Here is a 20,280-nt window from a genome sequence, read left to right on the forward strand (position 1 = left end):
GATCAGCAAACTGTGGTTCGAGAACCACATATGGCTCTTTGTCCTCTTGATTGTGGCTCTTCCACAAAATACCACGTGCAGGTGTGCATGTACAGTGCGATTGAAACTTCATGGCTCATGCACAGAAGTCAGTTTTAGGCTCTCAAAAGAAATTTTAATCGTTGTACTGTTGATATTTGGCTCTGTTGACTAATGAGTTTGCCGACCACTGCCCTAGAAACTTCTTTCATAAAGACTCAAAAATAAGCCCACTAAGGTAGGACCATCACATTACATAACTCCAGGGGGCACTACTTACCAGAATGCAATGCTAATTAATGTCCTATCTCATATTGAGACACAATGCAACCTCCCTCCTAAGTTTACTCAAGGTCATATGTGAAGTTGGCTAATCAAAGCTCTTCCCCTGCAAGGTATTTTCCTCACATAACCAGAAAAGATTCTATTTTGAGATTCAAGTAAATGCTACCCTGAGAAGTTAAGGGGATGTCTGACATTGTGTTGAGTAGTTTAACTATTCCCCTCTCAGATACATCTAAGTGATTAATGGAGTGAATGGATATGTTTCAAGGACTTGGTAAGAAAGCATGGGTGATGGAATATCAGAAGTGTTGACTCTGTGGATGAGAGAAGGCCTGAGTAGTTGCTGCAGTAAGGACTTTGGCATATAAAATATGAAAGGAATCATAGGTGCCTGGGAGAGGAAGAAAGGGGGTTAGGAGGTGGGTAAAGAGAATATGAGAAATTGAAAGAGGGCAAAAAGAAAGGGCTGCACGTGGGATCCAAACAGAACTTGCGAAATTTGAACTAGAAACTGCCTTAACCACTTAGAATGAGAAGCTCCTAACAGGGAAGACAATAAATCATTTCTGAACCCACAGCAGTTATAAGTTCCACAACCACTAGTACAGCTGTCATTTCAGTCCATCAGGTTTCCTTCCTCCTGTGTCCTCCCTCCTTCCTCCTACCCCTACCACAGTCCTGGGGGTAAAGGGGGGGGGGACTGCTTCTCTCTATCTTGTGCTCAAATTGCCCAAACAAGTCCTTTGTGCATTATGCCAAGGAAAGCCCTCTTCCCACATTCTCTCCTTCAGAGTGTCTGGAATATCAGCCCCTTACAGCACAGCACTGGTTGAGTTAGAAGGGGTGGGATTTTCAGGCAGTCCTTCAGCCAGATGAGAGGCAAGCAAGATGATCAGAATCATACACACTGAGGATAAATGCCTTTTAGAAAATAAAATCCATTATTTATCTTTTCCTTGAACTTTATTGGCACTATATTTTTCCTTCATAACACATTTCAATATCTACCTTATAATCTCAGTCATTTGCATACTTTTATATCACTGAGCTCCTTGCCTGAAATGCCCAACCTGCTCTGACTTACCTCTAGCACTAACTAATCTATTATGCAGACAGCAGCTTCTGTCTGTCCATTTCCCAGTTCCACCTGAGTTGCTCTTCTATCTACCTGGACACAACTCTATTTTCATTTAATTATATATGGTTGCTCTATCACCCTAACAAACTGTAAGACACTTCATTAAAAAAAAAAAAAAAAAAAAAAAAAAAAAAAAGTGCATCCTGTCTCTCCTTTAGTGCCACTTAAGAGAATCTCAATAAATGTTTAATGGATAATTTATATTCTGCTGGTAGGAATCTTTGACAAGAGACTTTGTGTTTTTTTCTTTATTTTTCCCTGAGCAATGTAGTAATGTTCTGCAAAATTATTTATAAATATGAGAACAGTCTATACTATCTATACTAATATAAGGGTAATATGCTAATTAGACCAGGAAACCTTCTGGGAGACCGGCCAGGGAGGGCAGTTGGGGGTGAACAGGCCAGAAGGTGGGGCAGTTGGTGGCCAGCAGGCTGGCAGGCAGAGTGGTTAGGGGCAATCAGGTAGGCAAGCAGGTGAACGGTTTGGAGCCAGAGGTCCAGGATTGTGAGAAGGATGTGGAATCGGGCCTAAAATGGCAGTTGGACATCCCCCGAGAGGTCCCAGATGGGAGAGGGTGCTGGCCGAGCTGAGGGACCCCCCCCCCATGCACAAATTTCGTGCACTGGGGCCACTAGTTATAAAACAATATCAAGTTACTGCCAGTGTAGAACAAAATACAGGAAAGCTGAATAGAGAACAAATGGAATGCAGGCGGATATCAACCAAATGTAAGGATGGGGTCAGAAGGAAAGGGAGTGATAGCTAGAGGAGAGAATGGTGTAAGAACATTGTAGTAGGGAAAGAGATAAACTAAACAGAAAGATCTAAAGAAGGAAGATTTTTTTAAATGTTTCCTGTAGTCTTTCCCCAAGAAGATACGTAGGGAAGCCAGATAAGAGGCTTTTTAAGTAGTCCAGCCCTTAAACAGCAGCACATCATTAGGCAAAATAGGAGTTGCTTGTGAAATCAATACAAGAATGCAAATGTTGATTTGGCAATGAAATTTTTGCAGACTTTGAGGAAGCAGCATGTCCTATAAATGGAGCTTGGCCGGGCTATGTAAATACAGTGGCTTCATGCTCTTGGTCAGAGGGAAGTGCGCTTGGCCTGAGTGATTTTCCTCACCAGTATTATAAACACACCGTCCTTAGAGTTTGAATCTAATGACTAATATGAAAGCTCAAGCCTTGGATGCACTCAGAGGAGAACCCAGATTTTTCTAGAAAAATATTTATGTTTAATCATAGATTTCCCCCTATTCAAATCCTTGGCATTGATTCATACCAAACCATTTATATTGTTGCTTATCTGCCTAAAACTACTAAACTCTAAATCTGTAGTAATACTTTTTGAGCTCCCAGACTTTAAGCACATCAGTATTGGAAGTGAAAAGCACTCTATAACCCAGCCTGTGAGTCTCAGCGGTTGTGCATCAATCCAGGAACCAGGAGGTCACAGTTATATTCCTGGACAAGTTTTGGGCTCAATTCCCAGTAGAGGGCATACAGGAGGCAGATAATCAGTGATTCTCTCTCATCATTGTTGTTTCTATTTTTCTCTTCCTTTCTGAAATCAACAAAAATATGTTTGAAAAAAAGAAAGAAAAGGACCCAGCAGGTCACAGCAGTCCTGCTAGCTATCCCTGCCCGCTCACTATCATTTTTTCCAGTGACAAAACAGAGGTCCATTGATGTGTACAAGTCACAAAGGTGTCCATTAGAAACAGTGCTTCTTCAGTTATGAGGACATTTTTATGTAGCCAATCTACCCTGAATCCAAGGTCTCCATTACAAAGGCAATTTCTAGATTTTCATGCCTTCATTCACCCTTATTTCAATTCACTAAAATATATCCTGAAAAAAACAATGCTTTGCTTTTAGTAGTAGCATTTTCATAAATGTCAAAGATTCATAGATTTGCTGCTAAGAAGCATTAATAGATTCAATGATAAATCACAGACAGAATAAACTTAATAAGTTATCAAAACTGGGATATATGAGAAATTACTATCTCACATGCATTTACTTTTTTAAAAAAAAGAATATATATATAATATAATATATATAATTATATATATATATATATATATATATATATATATATATGAATTCTAGTTAGATATAGAGGTAAGATCCCTTATGATTCCTACATTAGTGGCCAGATTTGATATATCTTAAAACTCTTCTCATCAAAGTAATTGTTATATATCTATGAAATAGGGAGGACAAAATCTTCTTTTATTCAAATTATGTTTTAAATCTTATTAAAAGTTAAATTTTATTCTCAATTGGATAAGTTTTATTTATTATTTTATTTTATTTTTAAAATATATTTTATTGATTTTTTTTTTTAACAGAGAGGAAGAGAGAGGGATAGAGAGTTAGGAACATCGATGAGAGAGAATCATCAACCAGCTGCCTCCTGCACACCCCCTACTGGGGATGTGCCCGCAAGCAAGGTACATGTCCCCGACTGGAATCGAACCCGGAACCTTTCAGTCTGCAGGCTGGCACTTTATCCACTGAGCCAAACCGGTTTTGGCTCATTTGGATAAATTTTATAATACATCACTAATGTAGAAACATAAAAATGAAAATATGAGCAACCATCTGTGAAGAAATTCTTAAAGCAGCATTTCTACAAACAACTTTGTGAGGTATAACTGAAGTACAGTAAAGTGCAAATCTGAAAGTGTACAATTTGATTACTTTTAAAATATGTTGGCTACTACTGTTCAATCATCAACAAAATCATAGATAACAGACATATCTATTACTCCCAAAGATTCCCTATAACCTGTATAATCCACTTCTTTCCCCATCCCATTCCTAGACAATCACTGATCACCTTTCTGCTGCTGTTAGTTTGCATTTTCTAGAACATTATGTAAGTGAAATTATAAGCAACCAATAACTACTTTTCTTTCTTTCTTTCTTTCTTTTTTTTTTGCGTGGTTTCTTTCACTCAGCACATTGAATTTGTAATTTATCCATATAGTTGTATGCATCAGTTTAGAACCTGCCCATCTATTCATCTGATGGGTATCTGGGTCTTTTTTTGAGAATAAAATGCATACTCATTTGCTTCTTTCTATAGTGTCCTTGGAAAAATTACTAGTCTCGCTGACTCTTAGTATTCTCCTCTACAAACATGTGTTTAATGTCTGTCTCATAGGTTTTACAAGGATTAAATCACTGAACACATTGCCTGACACTCAATTGCCTTACTGGTGTCAGTTATGAGGTGACACTTTCCTCCTATTAAAATGCTGTCATTCTTTTCTAATTATTTTAGTGTCCACTTGAACATTACCATAGTTCAAGCCCCATTGTCTGCTCAGCAGACATAGGGCTACCAATATAGTTGCTTCTTAAAATTTCATTATTCTTTTGGATTTTATTGGCTACTATAACTGGTGACAAATTGCTCTATTGCTCACACACATGCCCACACTAGCTATGGAATGTCTACCCGCAGAATGTGAAGACAACTATCAGGCCAGGATCTGTTTCTAGAAGCTTCGAACCTGTATTTGCATTGTAAAAGTTCTATATAAAGTGATATGATATGTTAATTTGTGGTGCTTATGGGGAGGAGCAGTTGAAAAGAATTATGGATTTGAGGAAGTAACTAAAGCTCTTCTAATCTACCCATTGCTACTACCAAAGTTCATTCCTTTCTCTTTGTTTTCTTTTTCCAAATTATTATTTCTTCACTGCTACTCCTTTAAATGTGCCCACATTCAATTTTCTTGTCTGGTCAAATTTTGTCTATGAAAATACTGGTATAAATAAGTAAATACATAAATAAATAAATACATAAATAAATGGTGTTGATTTTCTCTTTCTTCACATTCTTTGTAAATATTATGTCCAACTAAGCTGCTGAATCTAGTTCAGTTGGCAGATGGTGATGGACAAAAGAATTTTAATGCCCCCTGTGGATATTATAAGTGGGTCTGTGTGTGTGGATGAGGGTTTGGGGGACTAAGGTTTAGCACCATGCTAATAAGACCAAGCCAACATATTTGATAGTTATTGGGATCAGCTTGGTTTGCTGAAATGCCAATTCTTTTCACTTAAAGTTGACTTTATTGACATAGTTATTTGTTCACCAAAAAACAGTGTAGGTGGTCATATGTGGGAGTGGAGTGGATAACAGATGAAAATGTGAATAAAAAATAATATATCCTAAAGATGACTAGATGACAACATCATTTCTATATAAGGGAGATTGTATGATATTGCCATTAGTTCCTTCATAGAATTAGAAATTGCACAGAGTACAGGCATGTTGCCTATGAACTTTGAAGTCCTCTGGCATGCACAGTATTGTTCAGTATTTTAATTGATTGAAACAGTTACAAAGAAATTACCTTTTTATTTATTACTCAGAAAAGTGAAGACTTTATATTTCATTTTTGTACTGAATTGGCTAACAGGAATGTGCACTCCATCAAGAGTTTTTTATGGAAAAGTACCTATTTTAAAAAATAATATGATGCTTTTTTGTTTTATCAGGGATAACACTGTAATATGCAGAAATCTACAAGTTTAGATACTTCTGTAGAAACACTGAATTCCACCCGCCAAGGCACTGGAGCTGTGCAGATGAGAATCAAAAATGCCAACAGTCACCATGATAGACTGAGCCAGAGTAAATCCATGATCCTCACCGATGCTGGGAAGGCCACTGAACCTGTAAGTCAATATCCTTAACAACCAAGTTCCCTAACACAGAATTTTGTAAAGAAAAACAAAAAAACAACAACACAACAATAACACGAATTAGCCTTGTTTTATTGGTTTTCCTAATGTGCATGAGAAAACTGATTTTGTAATGTATTTTATCTTGGCTACTTATAGTCATAATAATGTCCCCAGATGCGAGAGAAGAGATGAGCTTAATCCAGTGATAAAGTGGATTTGGAGCTAGACCGAAGAGCACCTTTGCCTCATTTTAAGGGCCTCCACTATCATGCTTCAGTGTCATAAAAATAATGAGGTTATGTTAGCATGTGGTGTTTGTACTTCCAGATATAGCACATCACTTTGAAAAGCCAGAGGCTAAAATTAGCTAAGAATAAACCGAGATGAGAAAAAAGTCTTTGGGAAAAAATAAAGTGACAATTTATTTCTTAAAATTCTTCCAGCAATATATGATATTGGAAATTAGGACCGATTTGGAATGAGTGAAGCGATTGAAATGGTGTGGCAATTTAAAGTTTGGAGAGGAAGCCATTTTGTTTCGATAATGTGTCATTAGGAAGATCTGAAATAAAATAGTTAGAGATGAACTCTACTGCCAATTGTGTCCCTGCCCCTGCACGCATCCTGAGCCACTAAACACACTGATTGCGATGAGTCTCCTCTGGTTAATTTTCTTCCATAATGGTGGTAACTTGCAGCTGAGGCCATAGGATGTTACAAAATTATTTATGCAATGTTAGCCACTCTTTTGGACCCCAGATCTATTTTGTTTCTCACAGTGAGAGCAAAAGAAAGAAATAGGTTAGCTGGGGACGGGCTGTGTTTTCCAGTCACCCGGCAGAAACATGTGAGCTATTAATTGTGTGTTCTGTTAATATCACAGGGACCTATGAAATATTCAGCTCCCTAACTGAGTTATTAAATGAGATAAGCTTTCCGAGTAGCAAGTTACCAATTACATGTATTCCCTGTTTTTCACTCAAATTTCAAGTGCAAAATTAACCCACATTCATCTCAGGCACCTGAGAAATGTAGGATTTGAATCATTCCTTCTTTAGGTATTAAAGACAAATTTAGCATAAGGAAGCCAATGATTATATTTTGGGAGCGAGAAATACACCCTCGGATAAGGTATCCAGAGATGCATTTTTCTTTATTTATTTCTCATTTAAAAGCATTGTCTGTGGGGAGGCGCAGCACTACCAGCCCGACTCTGCTTTTGAACCAGCTAAAATGTTCCTCAACTATGGTCTTGAGGCAATGGTTAGAGTAAATTATTGGAATCTCTATAATGTATGATCAGGAAGAACGATACCTTTGAAGAAGTTTAAAAGTTAAGTATATTTAATGATGCCTAACATATTTTATTGGCTGTGTTTAACAAAAGGCACTATGCCGCAGTTGTTTTTGACAAGCATGAAAACATCACAGCGTGAGACTGCAAAAGGAATTATGGAGAGAAATTACAAGTGATCCATCTCTCAATGAATTATCCACCTCAATAGCCCGCAGAACTCAGCTACCAATTAACACCTACTTTATTACATGTTGGGATGTACTTAATAACTTTCATGTGTTTATGCACTATTACCTTGACTGATGCCTCTTGTACAATTAGGCATAATTGGCATATCAATATGCAAAAGTTAAAAGGATTAACCCTCTTAAAACTAATGAGCATTTCTGTATCCAGCTGCTAAATGAGACAAAATTAGCATTTTTCACTTTTGGGCAGGATTTTATCATGCAGTTTCTCATTGTTGATATTACCTTGTTACATAACTTTAGTTTGGGGGTTTGCATGCTGGACTGCTGGAGAGTAAGAGTTTTCCAAAGTTAAATCAGCCATAATTATCCCAGCTTTTGTTTCCTCATTCTTCGCCTGGGCAATATGTATTCCTCGATAAGGAACAAAAATAAGTTACTTTGGGTGATATGTGCTCAGTGCATAATTATATAAAAAGGATATTTCAGTGAGGATATGTCATTTTACTGAGAAAACTTGGCTCAGAGATACTGTATTGAAAGCTTGCCATGGCACTAATTTTCTTTCTGTCTCAGTTCTTTTCATCTCTTTTTTTTTTTCCATGCACAATTTTCTGACTAGATACTGACAGAATGTAAAGTATTTGGGCATATTTATTCAAACAAGCCTGTAAAAGATATCTGCTAAAGCTAACCAAGAACTTGATCTTTCAGAAGTGGAAGGTTGGAGTGAGGTCAAGGGGGTTTTGAACTTAAGAGAAATAGGAGAAAATGTATAATAAAAATGTGTGCACATGTTGTAACAGAGATACATACATTTAATCTGTACAGAAAAAATTAAAAATACTTAGAAACTATATATATATATATATATATATATATATATATATATATATATATCTTATGCATCCTATTAATATGCGTGGAATATATATGTGTGCATCCTATTTAATATGCATGGTATATATGTATATATGTACACTGGCATGGCAATTATGCAAATATGGACTTATTAGAGTACATAATAACAAGAAACTGACATTATGTTCATAACAATTTAACTTATTACAAAAAAGTAATCAAAGGTTCTAGGTCAAAACAATTATATAATTTTGCCATTAGTTCACAAATTCATCTTCTTTATTTTGTTCAGTTATAAGTATGTTCAATGCAACTGTGAGCTCAGAACACAATATAAATTTCTCCTCTATGCCTGATAAGAGCATATTTGTTGGTGTTTAAATCTAGGAGCAAAAGTTTGAAATGTCATTATGAACATTAATTCAACCCTAAGACCTGCAAATGTAGGTAAATTTACTTGTTAAATTAAACGTTTTGATTACCTAATGCTGCAGGGAAGCTTTTCAGGGGCCAGGTATCGATACTCCATTACTATTTTATTGGGTGGTATGCATCATTTTCCTTAAACAGCAAATAATCATTTTTATGTGGTTTATAAGATCGATGCGTTTTCAAAATTCAAAGAGGTCACTTTAGTACCTGGGGAATATTGGCAAGGGAGGAAATTTGGACATGGAGGACATGGTTAGCAAGAAAATTGCCTATCTGTGAGCAAGATCTGGAGACCTCTGCTTGGTGGGGAAAAAATGTTCTCTGGTCTCAGTAGTTTGCTGTCTCACCCTCAGTACTGGAGAGAGTCCTCTTAAAGGTGAACTGCTGTTTATTTACCAGAATGTGCTACCCACAGAAGCAGAAAGCTTAGAGAGTGTAAACGGGGCAAGTGAACTGTGGCTCTTTAAGGGCTAAGAAGACTAGCATGCAATCCAGCAAATAGCTAATGCAAAAGTTTAATATGGCGTTGGTGTTTTTTTTTTTTTGTTTGTTTTGTTTTTTAATAAGAACGATTCTCCAAACTAGTAGACATTTTAGAATAGATATTAATGAAGAGTTTGAATAGTTGAAGTCAGGAAACTGCAGACATAGGATTTGCAGGCAGGAGTAGTTTCACTATTTCATGCTGGTGGCTTAAGCAGCAACATGTATGAATATTTACCATTTCCATCTTGTACACCCCGCAGAAGTGCATTAATTCATTCATGGTCATTATGGACAGGGAAATATCTTTCTATTAGTGTTCAGATAAAGACTTAGCTTGAACTGTTGCTAAACATTAACACATGAGATTCCTTTTGCTTCTGTTAACAGTCTGGGCTCGTTCGTGTTCCTTTTTAATCTATTATAAGAAAGAAGAGGAAACAACTTTCTTTTGTTTCCTACTTCTGTGATTATAGGATACTTGCCAAAGTTGTGGCTAGCCAAAAAGGCAGACATAAAAATTGCTACTAAAAATATAAGCCTTCTGTTCAGTCGAGTTTTTGAGAAATGTTATGAGACTGTATGACTTGTCCGTGTTTACTTCAAATCAAGCTTATCCTTAGGTTTGAGGGTTTGTTTGTATAAATTGTCCTGAAGTGGATCCTGATATTTAATTAAAATGACACTAAATCACTTTGAATTGATAAGACTTGGCATCTCAAACAAAGGTAATTGCCCGTATTGGTTTTGTGCAAAAATAGCGCCGCTTGGAAAATGTGCAGCCAACACAGACTGTCAGCTCCATTTATAGATCAATATGTGAAAACCATTGATCAGGCAGGCATGGATAACAGTAACACTTTGCATTTATTTGTTGTTTTTATACCACATTAAGGCTTACAGGATTATAGGCTTCCTAAATATTTTGACTTCCTCATAAATATATGATCTGTTGCATGTTAATTAAATGAGAGACTGCAGCCATTTCTAAAATGGTTTTTAGTTTGATGATTTCCTTTTATTGCTGTGGATTGTATGATCTGGAAAAGGATTAGTTTCCTTCTGCATAAAGATTATTAAAGCTCATTTTAATGTGTCCTACTTAATGTATGATGCGCCTGCCTTTTTGCTTTGAAAAATATGGATACAGACAATTATTTTCTCTTAGCGAGTCGCTGATTTTTTATTTATTTTTTTTATTAACTGGGCAATCTCAGCACCCAGGGTAGAATTATTTTCTGACATTTCGCACGCCCGGTAGATAACGGGTCTTCTCGATTTCTCCTCATAGAATTTGTTTTCTTTCTTTTTATCTAGCTCTGTCTTACAGGCATCTGATTAAACATTATGTAGAAAATAAACTGCTCATCTCAATTAAATTCCAGACACACACAAGTATAATTTGAATTCTGTTTTTCTGATTCAACAGCAAACCTTATGAGCTGTTGTTATACACTGCATCCCGCAGTTAAATCTTCCTTATCTCATCAATGTAAGGACAGGGTTTTGTTCCTAATCTTTATTGGACTCTTGCTATGACATTTGTAAGGCATTTTGGTTTATAAGGAAAAGCTGGAGGACAGTGGAGTGCGACTCCCCATAGATCCCAGCTTCAGATATGACGAAGCAATAATGTGTCTTCCACTGCAATTTTCTTTGCCACTGAGAGGTCAATTTTGTTGAGAAATCTTTTTATATCCTCCATATACATCAGGAGTGCTGCTTTCAACAGAATACTTGGCCTTTTCTGTGATATTAAAACAATAATAAAAGAAATAAGATTTCAAAATCATCAACATTTTTTTAAAAATGAAATTCAAGGGTTACCTAAGGTACATAGGCCTCTGTAGCACAGACAGAAATAGTGCATTAGCCTGCATTTTGGCTTTTTACATAATACGCCCTGGGTGGCGGGGAGGGGGGTAGGGGGATAAAAACCACCAGAGATTGTTTTCCTTGTCTTCACCATCCCATGTCATCTCACACGGTAAAAATCTTTAACTCTGTTTACCAAGCACAAATTGGACTTGTCAAAGGTTCAGAAAGTTTACAGCAACACTGTAGAGCCGGTACTTCAAACAACGAGCCCGGGCTCCCGGATTCACATACAGGGCTCGGCCTTTTCCGTGTTACCCTGAGCACAGCTGCATTGGTAACCTCCTACGGACTGAACACGGTGCAGAACGTACACGAGATGAGATATATTTTTTAAAAAGTTAGTCCTCTGATTACTCATTTGAATCCAAAACTCTAACCTTGTTAGCATCTGGACTTATTTCCATAATAACAACCCCTTCAGAACCTACAAAGTAATGAATAATTGACAACAAATGAAATGTTTTGATAGTTGTCGGCACAAAGCATGTTTAATGTTTTGTGTTGCTTCCTAGCTAATTATGTAGATGACACATTTGTCAGACCTTGACTGCCATTAGAAACGTGTTTCCAGAGGGGAGAAAAACAGGCTATTCATAGAGTAATTAACTAGAATGCTCAATGACCTGTGAGAGATTCAAATCGCTGCCAGTTCAGACATTGTTTTGTTACAGAAGCAGAGGGGTAATTAAAATTCCAAATTACAGTCCTATGATGGAGCATTTGTTTGTTGACAGTATACTCTTACCCTAGTTTGTTAATTCTTTTTTAAATTGCTTCTAATCCATTTTATAGCTTTAGGAGTTCCGTCTTTGAATTTACTGACAACTAATATTATGGCAAATTGTACTTCAGTGGAGGGCTGAGAGCCTGACAGTTTCCAGGGAGCACAAGGTGGGCGGGATAAAATAGCTCCTTCCTAACCTGGCATATCAGGTGCAGTCAGTGGGCATGCCACTGATGGGGAACATCTTGTTAAACACCGCTTTTCCAGTGCTGCATCAGGGAAAAACATTCGAGGAGAAAATACGGAAATAAAAAGGAAAGCAGTGATGAGCACCCAAAATGGAGAAAAAAAACCTAATCTCTCAACAAGAAATGATCGGTGAAGGGGCTCTGATACCAAGAGGGGGGAGAGAGGAGTTAGGGCTGAGGGTGATTTGGGGAAGGGTGTTGAGTTCAATGCTGAAGATACAACAGTCTGTGTAGGGAAGCTCCCGGGAGCCAAGCAAAATAAGGGCATGTTTTTGCAAAAGTACCTTGCATCTCATGTGGATAGCAAACTGCAGGATAATGGGGATCAACCACGGAATTTTTCAAAGAATCCTTAACATAGTTTACAGATCTGGAAGGCTAACACAGCTGAAAAACTCAGCTCAAGTGAAACAGTTGTTCAGTTTGCTGAAAGTGAGAATATAGTTTTATTAAAAGGACCTGACGGAAGTCACACGGCATTTGATGCAGGCGAGCTGACAGAGGCATCCAGGGAGCGCTGATTATCCCGAAGTCACTGTCAGCTAGGATTGATTTTCACTTTCTCCGTTTATGTAACGGTTCCTGTAATACAGCTGACCTCGAATCACGTTACCTTGTCATTTCTCTGCATGGATCAAGAAGAGATGAGCTGAAAATAGCTAGACACTGACCTTGAACTTGCCAGAAAAGTGAGAAGAGACTGCGGGGGTTTTCTGTAGTTCACGTACAAAGATGAAGACAAACTGTTCCTCTGTCGAGTTCGCTGTAGCAGCACAAGGGGGCAGAGCAGCACTAGAGATTACAGGTAAAACAGCTTCTGCACCAGCCTGAAAGGCTCTGAAATACCACGTTACAGCCAGAGGTCTCGTTTTTACATCTTAGTGTAGACATAAAGGAGAATTACTGATGAATGAACATCTTGGTTCCCCTGATATTCATAATCAGTAATCTCAAAGTGTACATTCTAATTAAAAAAGGTTACCTACTACTCTGTGTGGCAGCAACCATGCTATGCCAGTAAATTATTTGCAGTCTCTTATTAATTCATATAATACACTTCACTCTTAAGATAACTTTGGAACCATAGTCAATATTATTAAGAGTGTTCTATAGCAAATTCCCAAGGTGATGCATGTCATTTTTTTGGGCACAGTTTTAACAGAAGATGGGAACAACCTTTTAATATTTATTAAGTATCAAGCCCCCAAATTAAAATTGGATAGTATTATATGGTAATGTGAACCCACAGAGAGGTAACATGCAAGCTGAAATATGTCTGCCATTTGATTTATATTTGGATATACCTTGTAGATTTTCCTGTTTTAATACTTGCCTCAGTTTTCAAAAATGTCCTTTAATAGATCATCATTATAACCTTGATTAATCTAAAACACTGTAGTTGACCTGGTACTTTGCTTGCTAGCTCTTAAGGAAAATCATTGCTGTACTGATATTGAATGTTTCTTATAAGTGGCACTCCACAAACTTGCCAAGTGAAGAAGATTACTGAAGCAGGTTAAGAAACAGAAGAAGAACAAACACTGACTTGATTATGCCTCAGGTAGCAAGTGCCTTATGTAATGGCAACATAGCATCTTTGCATGTGTGGTGGCATGCTAACACTGCTACCTTCTGCAGTAATATGATCCTTTCTTGAATAGAATGAATTCTTTCTGAATGTTGCACACACATACATAGATACAGTATACTGTGTGCATATACTAGTATAGTACATATATCTTATATAATAAAAGGCCAATATGTAAATTGTCTCTTCGACTGGGAGTTTGACCATGCTGCAGGGCTGGCCAGCCAACCACCTGTGGCCCCTCTCCCTGGTAGGCTCATCCCATCAGCCCTGATCAGGGTGGGTCAGCTGGAACCCACCAATGCACAAATTTGTGCACCGGGCTTCTAGTATATCTATACACACACACACACACACACACACACACACACACACACACACATATGAGAGAGAGAGAGAGAGAGAGAGAGAGAGAGAGAGAGAGAGAGAGAGAGATGTATATGATGTTTATATATTTTAGCTCATTTTTACATTCTAGGAAAAATAACCACATACATTAAAAAGCTGAAATATCATGATTGCTTCAATTCTCCTTGTCTGCAGATTGACTCAGGGCAGTGACAATAAGTTCTGAGAAATAAGAAGAATTCTCATTTGTTTCAAGGATTGAATAATAGGAGATCATTCTGTTGCCACAAATGAGGTTGAAAATATTCAGAATACCTTTATTATCATAGGGATCTATACCTAGTTTCAGCCTCAGGTAGAGAAACTAGCTTTGTGCTTCAAGCATAAGTCTTCCAACATAGGTTTCCAAGTGAGTGTGTGTGTGTGTGTGTGTGTGTGTGTGTGTGTGTCATAGGGGTGAGGGATGGCGTGAATTGCTAGCTACAAAATTGGTGTGTCTGATTTAAGGTCTTTTTTGTTTATTTGTTTTCACCCCAAGATATTTTTCCATTGATTTTTTTAGAGAGAGTAGAAGAGAGGAAGGGGAGGGGAAAGAGAGAGAGAAAAAATAGAGGTAGAGAGAGATAGATAGGGAGAGAAACATCAATGTGAGAGAGACCCATTGATTGGTTGCCTCCTGCATGGGCCCTGATTGGGACTGGGGATCAAACCTGCAACCCAGGTTTGTGCCCTTGATCAACTATCAAACCTGCGACCCTTGGGAAGACATTCTGACCACTCAGCAACACTGGCCAGGGCTAAAACTGATGTCTGTGAAGGCAATTCTGAGGCATTCATTTAGAGCAGTGGTTCTCAACCTTTCTAATGCCGTGACCCTTTAATACAGTTCTTCATGTTGTGGTGACCCCCAACCACAAAATTATTTTCATTGTTACTTTATAACTGTAATTTTGCTGCTGTTAATGAATCGTAATGTAAATATCTGTGTTTTCTGATGGTCGCGACCCACAGGTTGAGAACCGCTAGCAGGGTTGCCTAAGACCATCAGAAAACACAGTATTTACATTATAATTCATTAACAGTAACAAAATTACAGTTATGAAGTAGCAACGAAAATAATTTTATGCTTGGGGGTCACCACAACATGAGGAACTGTATTGAAGGGACCTGGCATTAGAAAGGTTGAGAACCACTGCACTAGAGGCACACTTCGCACTCCTGCTCCTCAGAGTGTGCAGAAGGCCTCTGGAGTGTCCTCTCCCAAGTGGTAGGAGAGCCGGCCCTAATTGGTTGATTAGCGTCTGTTTCTGAGGTCAAGGCAGACATAAAGGTGCTGGCTGCAAAAACACTTCCCCAGAGTTGTTTTCCCCCTCCCTTCAGCACATAAGGCTTTTAATAAGGGACTCAGTCCCTGATGTGTTCAGATTCTGTTTATTGTTACCATCTGTTTAATTACCCTCTCAGGTTTGTGTTGGGAAGCATGAAAGTATTTCACCCAGCCTTTGAATCCCTGCGTTCCTAAAGAGATGTGGGTAAAGTGCTTGTCAGTTTTCAAAAGGCATATTAAAACCTTATCAGCAGAACCATCTCCAAACAATGCTAAGTAAGGAAAAGGCGATAATTTTTACATGAATGCGTCTTGTAAGTAATTCACAAATGTACAGTGCTACTCTCTCCCAGCCACAATGCATCTTCTCTACGGGTAATCTCATAGGCTTCTCCTTTGAGGTGATGGATTTTTATGATTCCCATTCACTTCCAATGCACTGGCAGTAAGTTTATTGGGGAAGAGATATGGGATTTCAATTATCACAGGGCGTATGGTTGTCAGATGTCAAGCAATTTGAAGGATAAAGTAAGAGAAATCATATACAGGGTGGGATGCAAGCAGGTTTACATTTGGGATACATGAAAAACAGAGAGTTTATTCTTGTGTTATTATTTATTAAGTATTATATTATTTTTTCATACAAACAACTGTAAACCTACTTTTGCCCCAGAAAAATCTTTGGAGGAAGACAAAAAACAGACAAACAATCAAACAAAAAGATACCTGAAGAAATCCAGAGTTATTTTGTTCTTTTTCACTTTATCCTATTAATTATTATTATATTCTATTTTTTCTTTTTTATTAGAGAAGAACCAGCATGTCATTTCTGGTGGCGCCTACCGTTTCCACAGTATGGTGCATTGCCCACATGCAAACGCCACTGATAACAAGTTAAACTGACTGATGCAGACCTCTCACCCACTATGTCTAAATTATTTTATTTACTAGCATTTGGGTGCATTGAAAACAACATCAAATGAAACAAAAACAAATTTGAATGTGTAAGTTTCAAAATGTTTTAGATGCCTGACTCCGAAAACCAAAATATATGAATTACCAGGCGATTTTGCTTTCTAAATCAAACAAAGAAGCCAAATGACTGCTAATGTTTTATTTTTTTATTATTTTTTTATCTTTTAGGATGTGATTTTAATAAGTGAGCCACGCTTTCCCCCCTGAGATGGCAAGATGGTATTAGATTAAGAATGTCTTTGGGAGCGTTCAGAAATGGTAGTCTTGCTATTATAAATGGGTGCCCTTCCACAGTATCATACACATAACAACATAGATGCTGTTTTCTCTGTATCCCTCTGTGTAGAAACCAGTGCTGCTCATGCCTCATGATCTTACATCATTTCTGTATGGAAGAGAAATAGTGATGACACTATCTTTCCTCCACTACTTTTGGACACCTGACCTGCTTTCTTTCCCACAGGCTAAAAGGAAGCTACAGTCTTCATATTTCCAATAAGAAGAGACATGTGTCTCCTTGCATTGCATTGTCTTAGCTCATATCATAGAGCACAGAGTGACCTGACAGAGGGAGACAGGAAGCAAAGTGACAGTTTTGTTTGCTCAAATATAAATGCCAACATCAAAACAGGGAGGCCAGTCCTAGAGGCCCACCGCCAGATCACAGGAATTAGATAGCAAGAGCTGTTCTGGACTCAAAATGTATTCAAGTCATAGTCTATAATCAGCAGTGAAAGGAGAAGGAACAAATAGGCTTTGTTCAGGTAGCACAAAATGAGGGTAACTTCTGTTTTCAAGATCCATGAGAAAGTGATTCTGGCTGATACATGATAATACATCACCCACTGTGGTCTTACCTATTGATCATAGCCTGACAATGGGTAACCTTTCATGGCAACTTCCTCTTTTACCATAAATTATTGACAGTGTTAATGCCAATAAAGCATGATCAGATAGATGGGAAAGAAGTTTATATTCCTGGATGTGCTATCCTTAACCTCCATAGTTTAAAAAAAAGAGAGAGAGAAAGAAAGAAAAAAAAGAAAGAAAGAAAGAAAGGAAGGAAGGAAGGAAGGAAGGAAGGAAGGAAGGAAGGAAGGAAGGAAGGAAGGGAGGGAGGAAGGAAGGAAGGAAGGGAGGGAGGAAGGAAGGGAGGAAGGGAGGGAAAAAGAAGGAAAGATAGAAGACATTTTTCTTCTGTCTTGAAAATACTAATGAATAGCTTTTACTTTCACAGTTTATTAATGTGACATCCTTATAATTCTCACATACAACTTATTTTGGATAGTACAGAACTATGATTAAACCAATTTTATAATTGTTATTTTTACCCTAGTGTACTCTATCTTATATAATACAAACCCTTGGAAATGTTACTCTAATGGTATGTCCTGAGGTCCCTGTATTAATCATTTCCTGTTCACTGAGTGATCATCACCCTGATCCTGCCTCTGTTCCTTTAAGGATTCCCAAAGTGGGAAGGAAGGCAAGCAGATCAACTACTTTCATACATTCATTCATTAGGTCATGCTTTTATTAATTTAGCAGATATTTATTGCCATCCATTATATGTAAGAACCTGCTATGAAAGCTGAGGACACAAAACAGAAAGATTCTCTGTCCTGTTGGAGGTTACAATCAAAAGAGGTTCACTCCTTATCCTGGGATAGCCCAGGTTGAGCCCCTTAGCTTCCTAGACCTCATCATTGTCTCTGCCTGTACCTCCTCACTCTCAACAATAGTATTAGCAACATGCACTTTACTTTATGTCACAAATATTGTACACAGAGTTTAAAATTGGCCTGTGAAATAAATAAAAAATTCACTCTTTCTTCCTGTAGATGGATTTCTATGGGTTGTAAATCTCATATAATTTTTTTATAAATTTAAAATTGTGGGATTTCTACCTTATCTTAACCTACTTTAAAATCTCTTGTCTCCTTTGGCATAACCAAGTTATTAAAATACTTTCTTTGGTAACAAGTCAAGGTGCAAGTATTTTTTTATTCATTTTATTCATTACCCATTTTTATTCCCCCTTCCTTAGTCTTGATGAATTTATGATAAAATTTAAATGAGTCAATTTTTAAATTCAAATTAAAATGTTAGTATGTTTGTTTACCATCTATGACTGCTTATGCTTTCAAAATGAAAACTGCCCAACTTAGACATCTACAGAGCATGTAAAACTTTCACCAAGTTCTTGACTATTAAAAAATATTTATTGTATATTTGCTGTTGGTGTCTGGCAGAACATTGTCCTCCAAGGAGACTTGTGAAATTTTTGTGATGTTGATTGCGGAAACAGTAACCTAATTTACAAAACCTATGTAAGTAGTCCTTATCATTAGTGCTATTCTTGTCTATTTAAGAAGAGCTTGCCATCACAGCCCTTAAAACGAGTTGCTGGCCATGACCAATGTGCACCTGCATTGAAGCAAGGGTGACAGCACTGTCCCTGAAGCAAAGAGCAGAGCGCATGGGCTCAGCTGGCAGGATGAGCTATCCTGAGAAATAAAGAAAAACAAAGGGGAAAACGAACTTTTTGGAGGGTAATTTCTTCAAATTGAATAAACCAACTAGGGCCACAATACAGTAAAGCCCAGGTATTGGAATGAACCAGTTTAAAGGTTTAGCTCTGCCCTAAGGCAAGCTGATTCTCAGATCTTTGGGGTTACCTGACCATGCACAAAATAGGTTTTTTTGAGGCCACACAAGTCCCTATTTCTCTCAAGTATGTGTAATTGGTGAGCAGTTTTGCTATGATTATGGACAAGCAAATGCAGATCAGATTCTGGATGCATAAAGAGAAAACTAATTTGCATCTTTTGACTATGAACCTGAGCTTCTGTCTACTCCTCTACTTTTAAATTCTGAAGCCCCTAGTTCCTACCTGACAGCTTAGCTGAAACTTGCCTTGCTTTCCAAGACATGCTTCCCAAGATCACGAACATGCACCTAGAATTCTGATATTTTTTTTACCGATATTGCAAGACTTGTTTAAAAATAATATTGATTTTATATGTGTTATTTACACATTAAACAGTGAGGCTAATGGGTCTATAACAGGAGTTGCTATCCAGTGACTGACTCAATTTTGTCCACAGTATCTTTTATTTCATTGAAATGGTGTTTTTAAATTTATTTGGGGTTATGGTATCTTCATCGATTTTTGCAAAATCCTTGGCCCTGAAGACATATCAGCTTGTAATCTTAAAGTTATTTCTTTGACTGGCTCTCAGGTGAGAGTGAACTGTGGCAAGTCAGAAGATGACAATTGTTAACTATAAACTTGGAAATTTAGAATATGACAGTTGTCAGTCATACATTTGGAAATGTAGTCTCTATCACATTTTAGTGAAGTGTAAAAGCAGTCTGTTATGTAACTAAATATGAATAACTTTCTTATTAAGATTTTCTCATTTGGGTTTTATTTCAATTTTAGACTTTTACATTATTATAAATTAACAAACATCTTGCTGCCTTTTAGACAACACTAAAAAAATAACTGTGATTATCTATGGTAATGGTGTTTTCTTGTCATCAAGTTATAAATATTCTGTTTATTCTGGGTTGTCTCTGATTTAACTTTTGCGAGTTTTGTTAAATAGTTCTAAAAACTTTATGCAAAGCAATTTTGTATGTGATGAAGCAGTGCACTTCTAAATCTTTAAAAAGGAATCACACCAGGTCCTTAAAAACGAAGAATGGTGCTATCGAACAGTTCACAACATTATACAACATTTAAGTCAACTTAAATTTGACTAATCATCATAGT

The 20,280-nt window shown here is 37.3% G+C and overlaps 1 protein-coding gene across 1 annotated transcript in view; it reads left to right on the forward strand.

Moving 5' to 3' along the window:
* ARHGAP15 (Rho GTPase activating protein 15) overlaps positions 1–20,280 on the forward strand; it is a 609,260-nt gene that overhangs the window by 20,732 nt on the left and 568,248 nt on the right. Inside the window, exon 2 of the mRNA XM_084891908.1 lies at positions 5,965–6,144. Coding sequence (XP_084748034.1) covers positions 5,980–6,144 — 165 coding nt within the window. The 5' untranslated portion in view covers positions 5,965–5,979. The remainder of the gene's footprint in view (positions 1–5,964; positions 6,145–20,280) is intronic.

Source organism: Pipistrellus hanaki, assembly GCF_964339955.1.
Source record: "Pipistrellus hanaki genome assembly, chromosome: 8".
Classification (NCBI taxonomy): domain Eukaryota; kingdom Metazoa; phylum Chordata; class Mammalia; order Chiroptera; family Vespertilionidae; genus Pipistrellus; species Pipistrellus hanaki.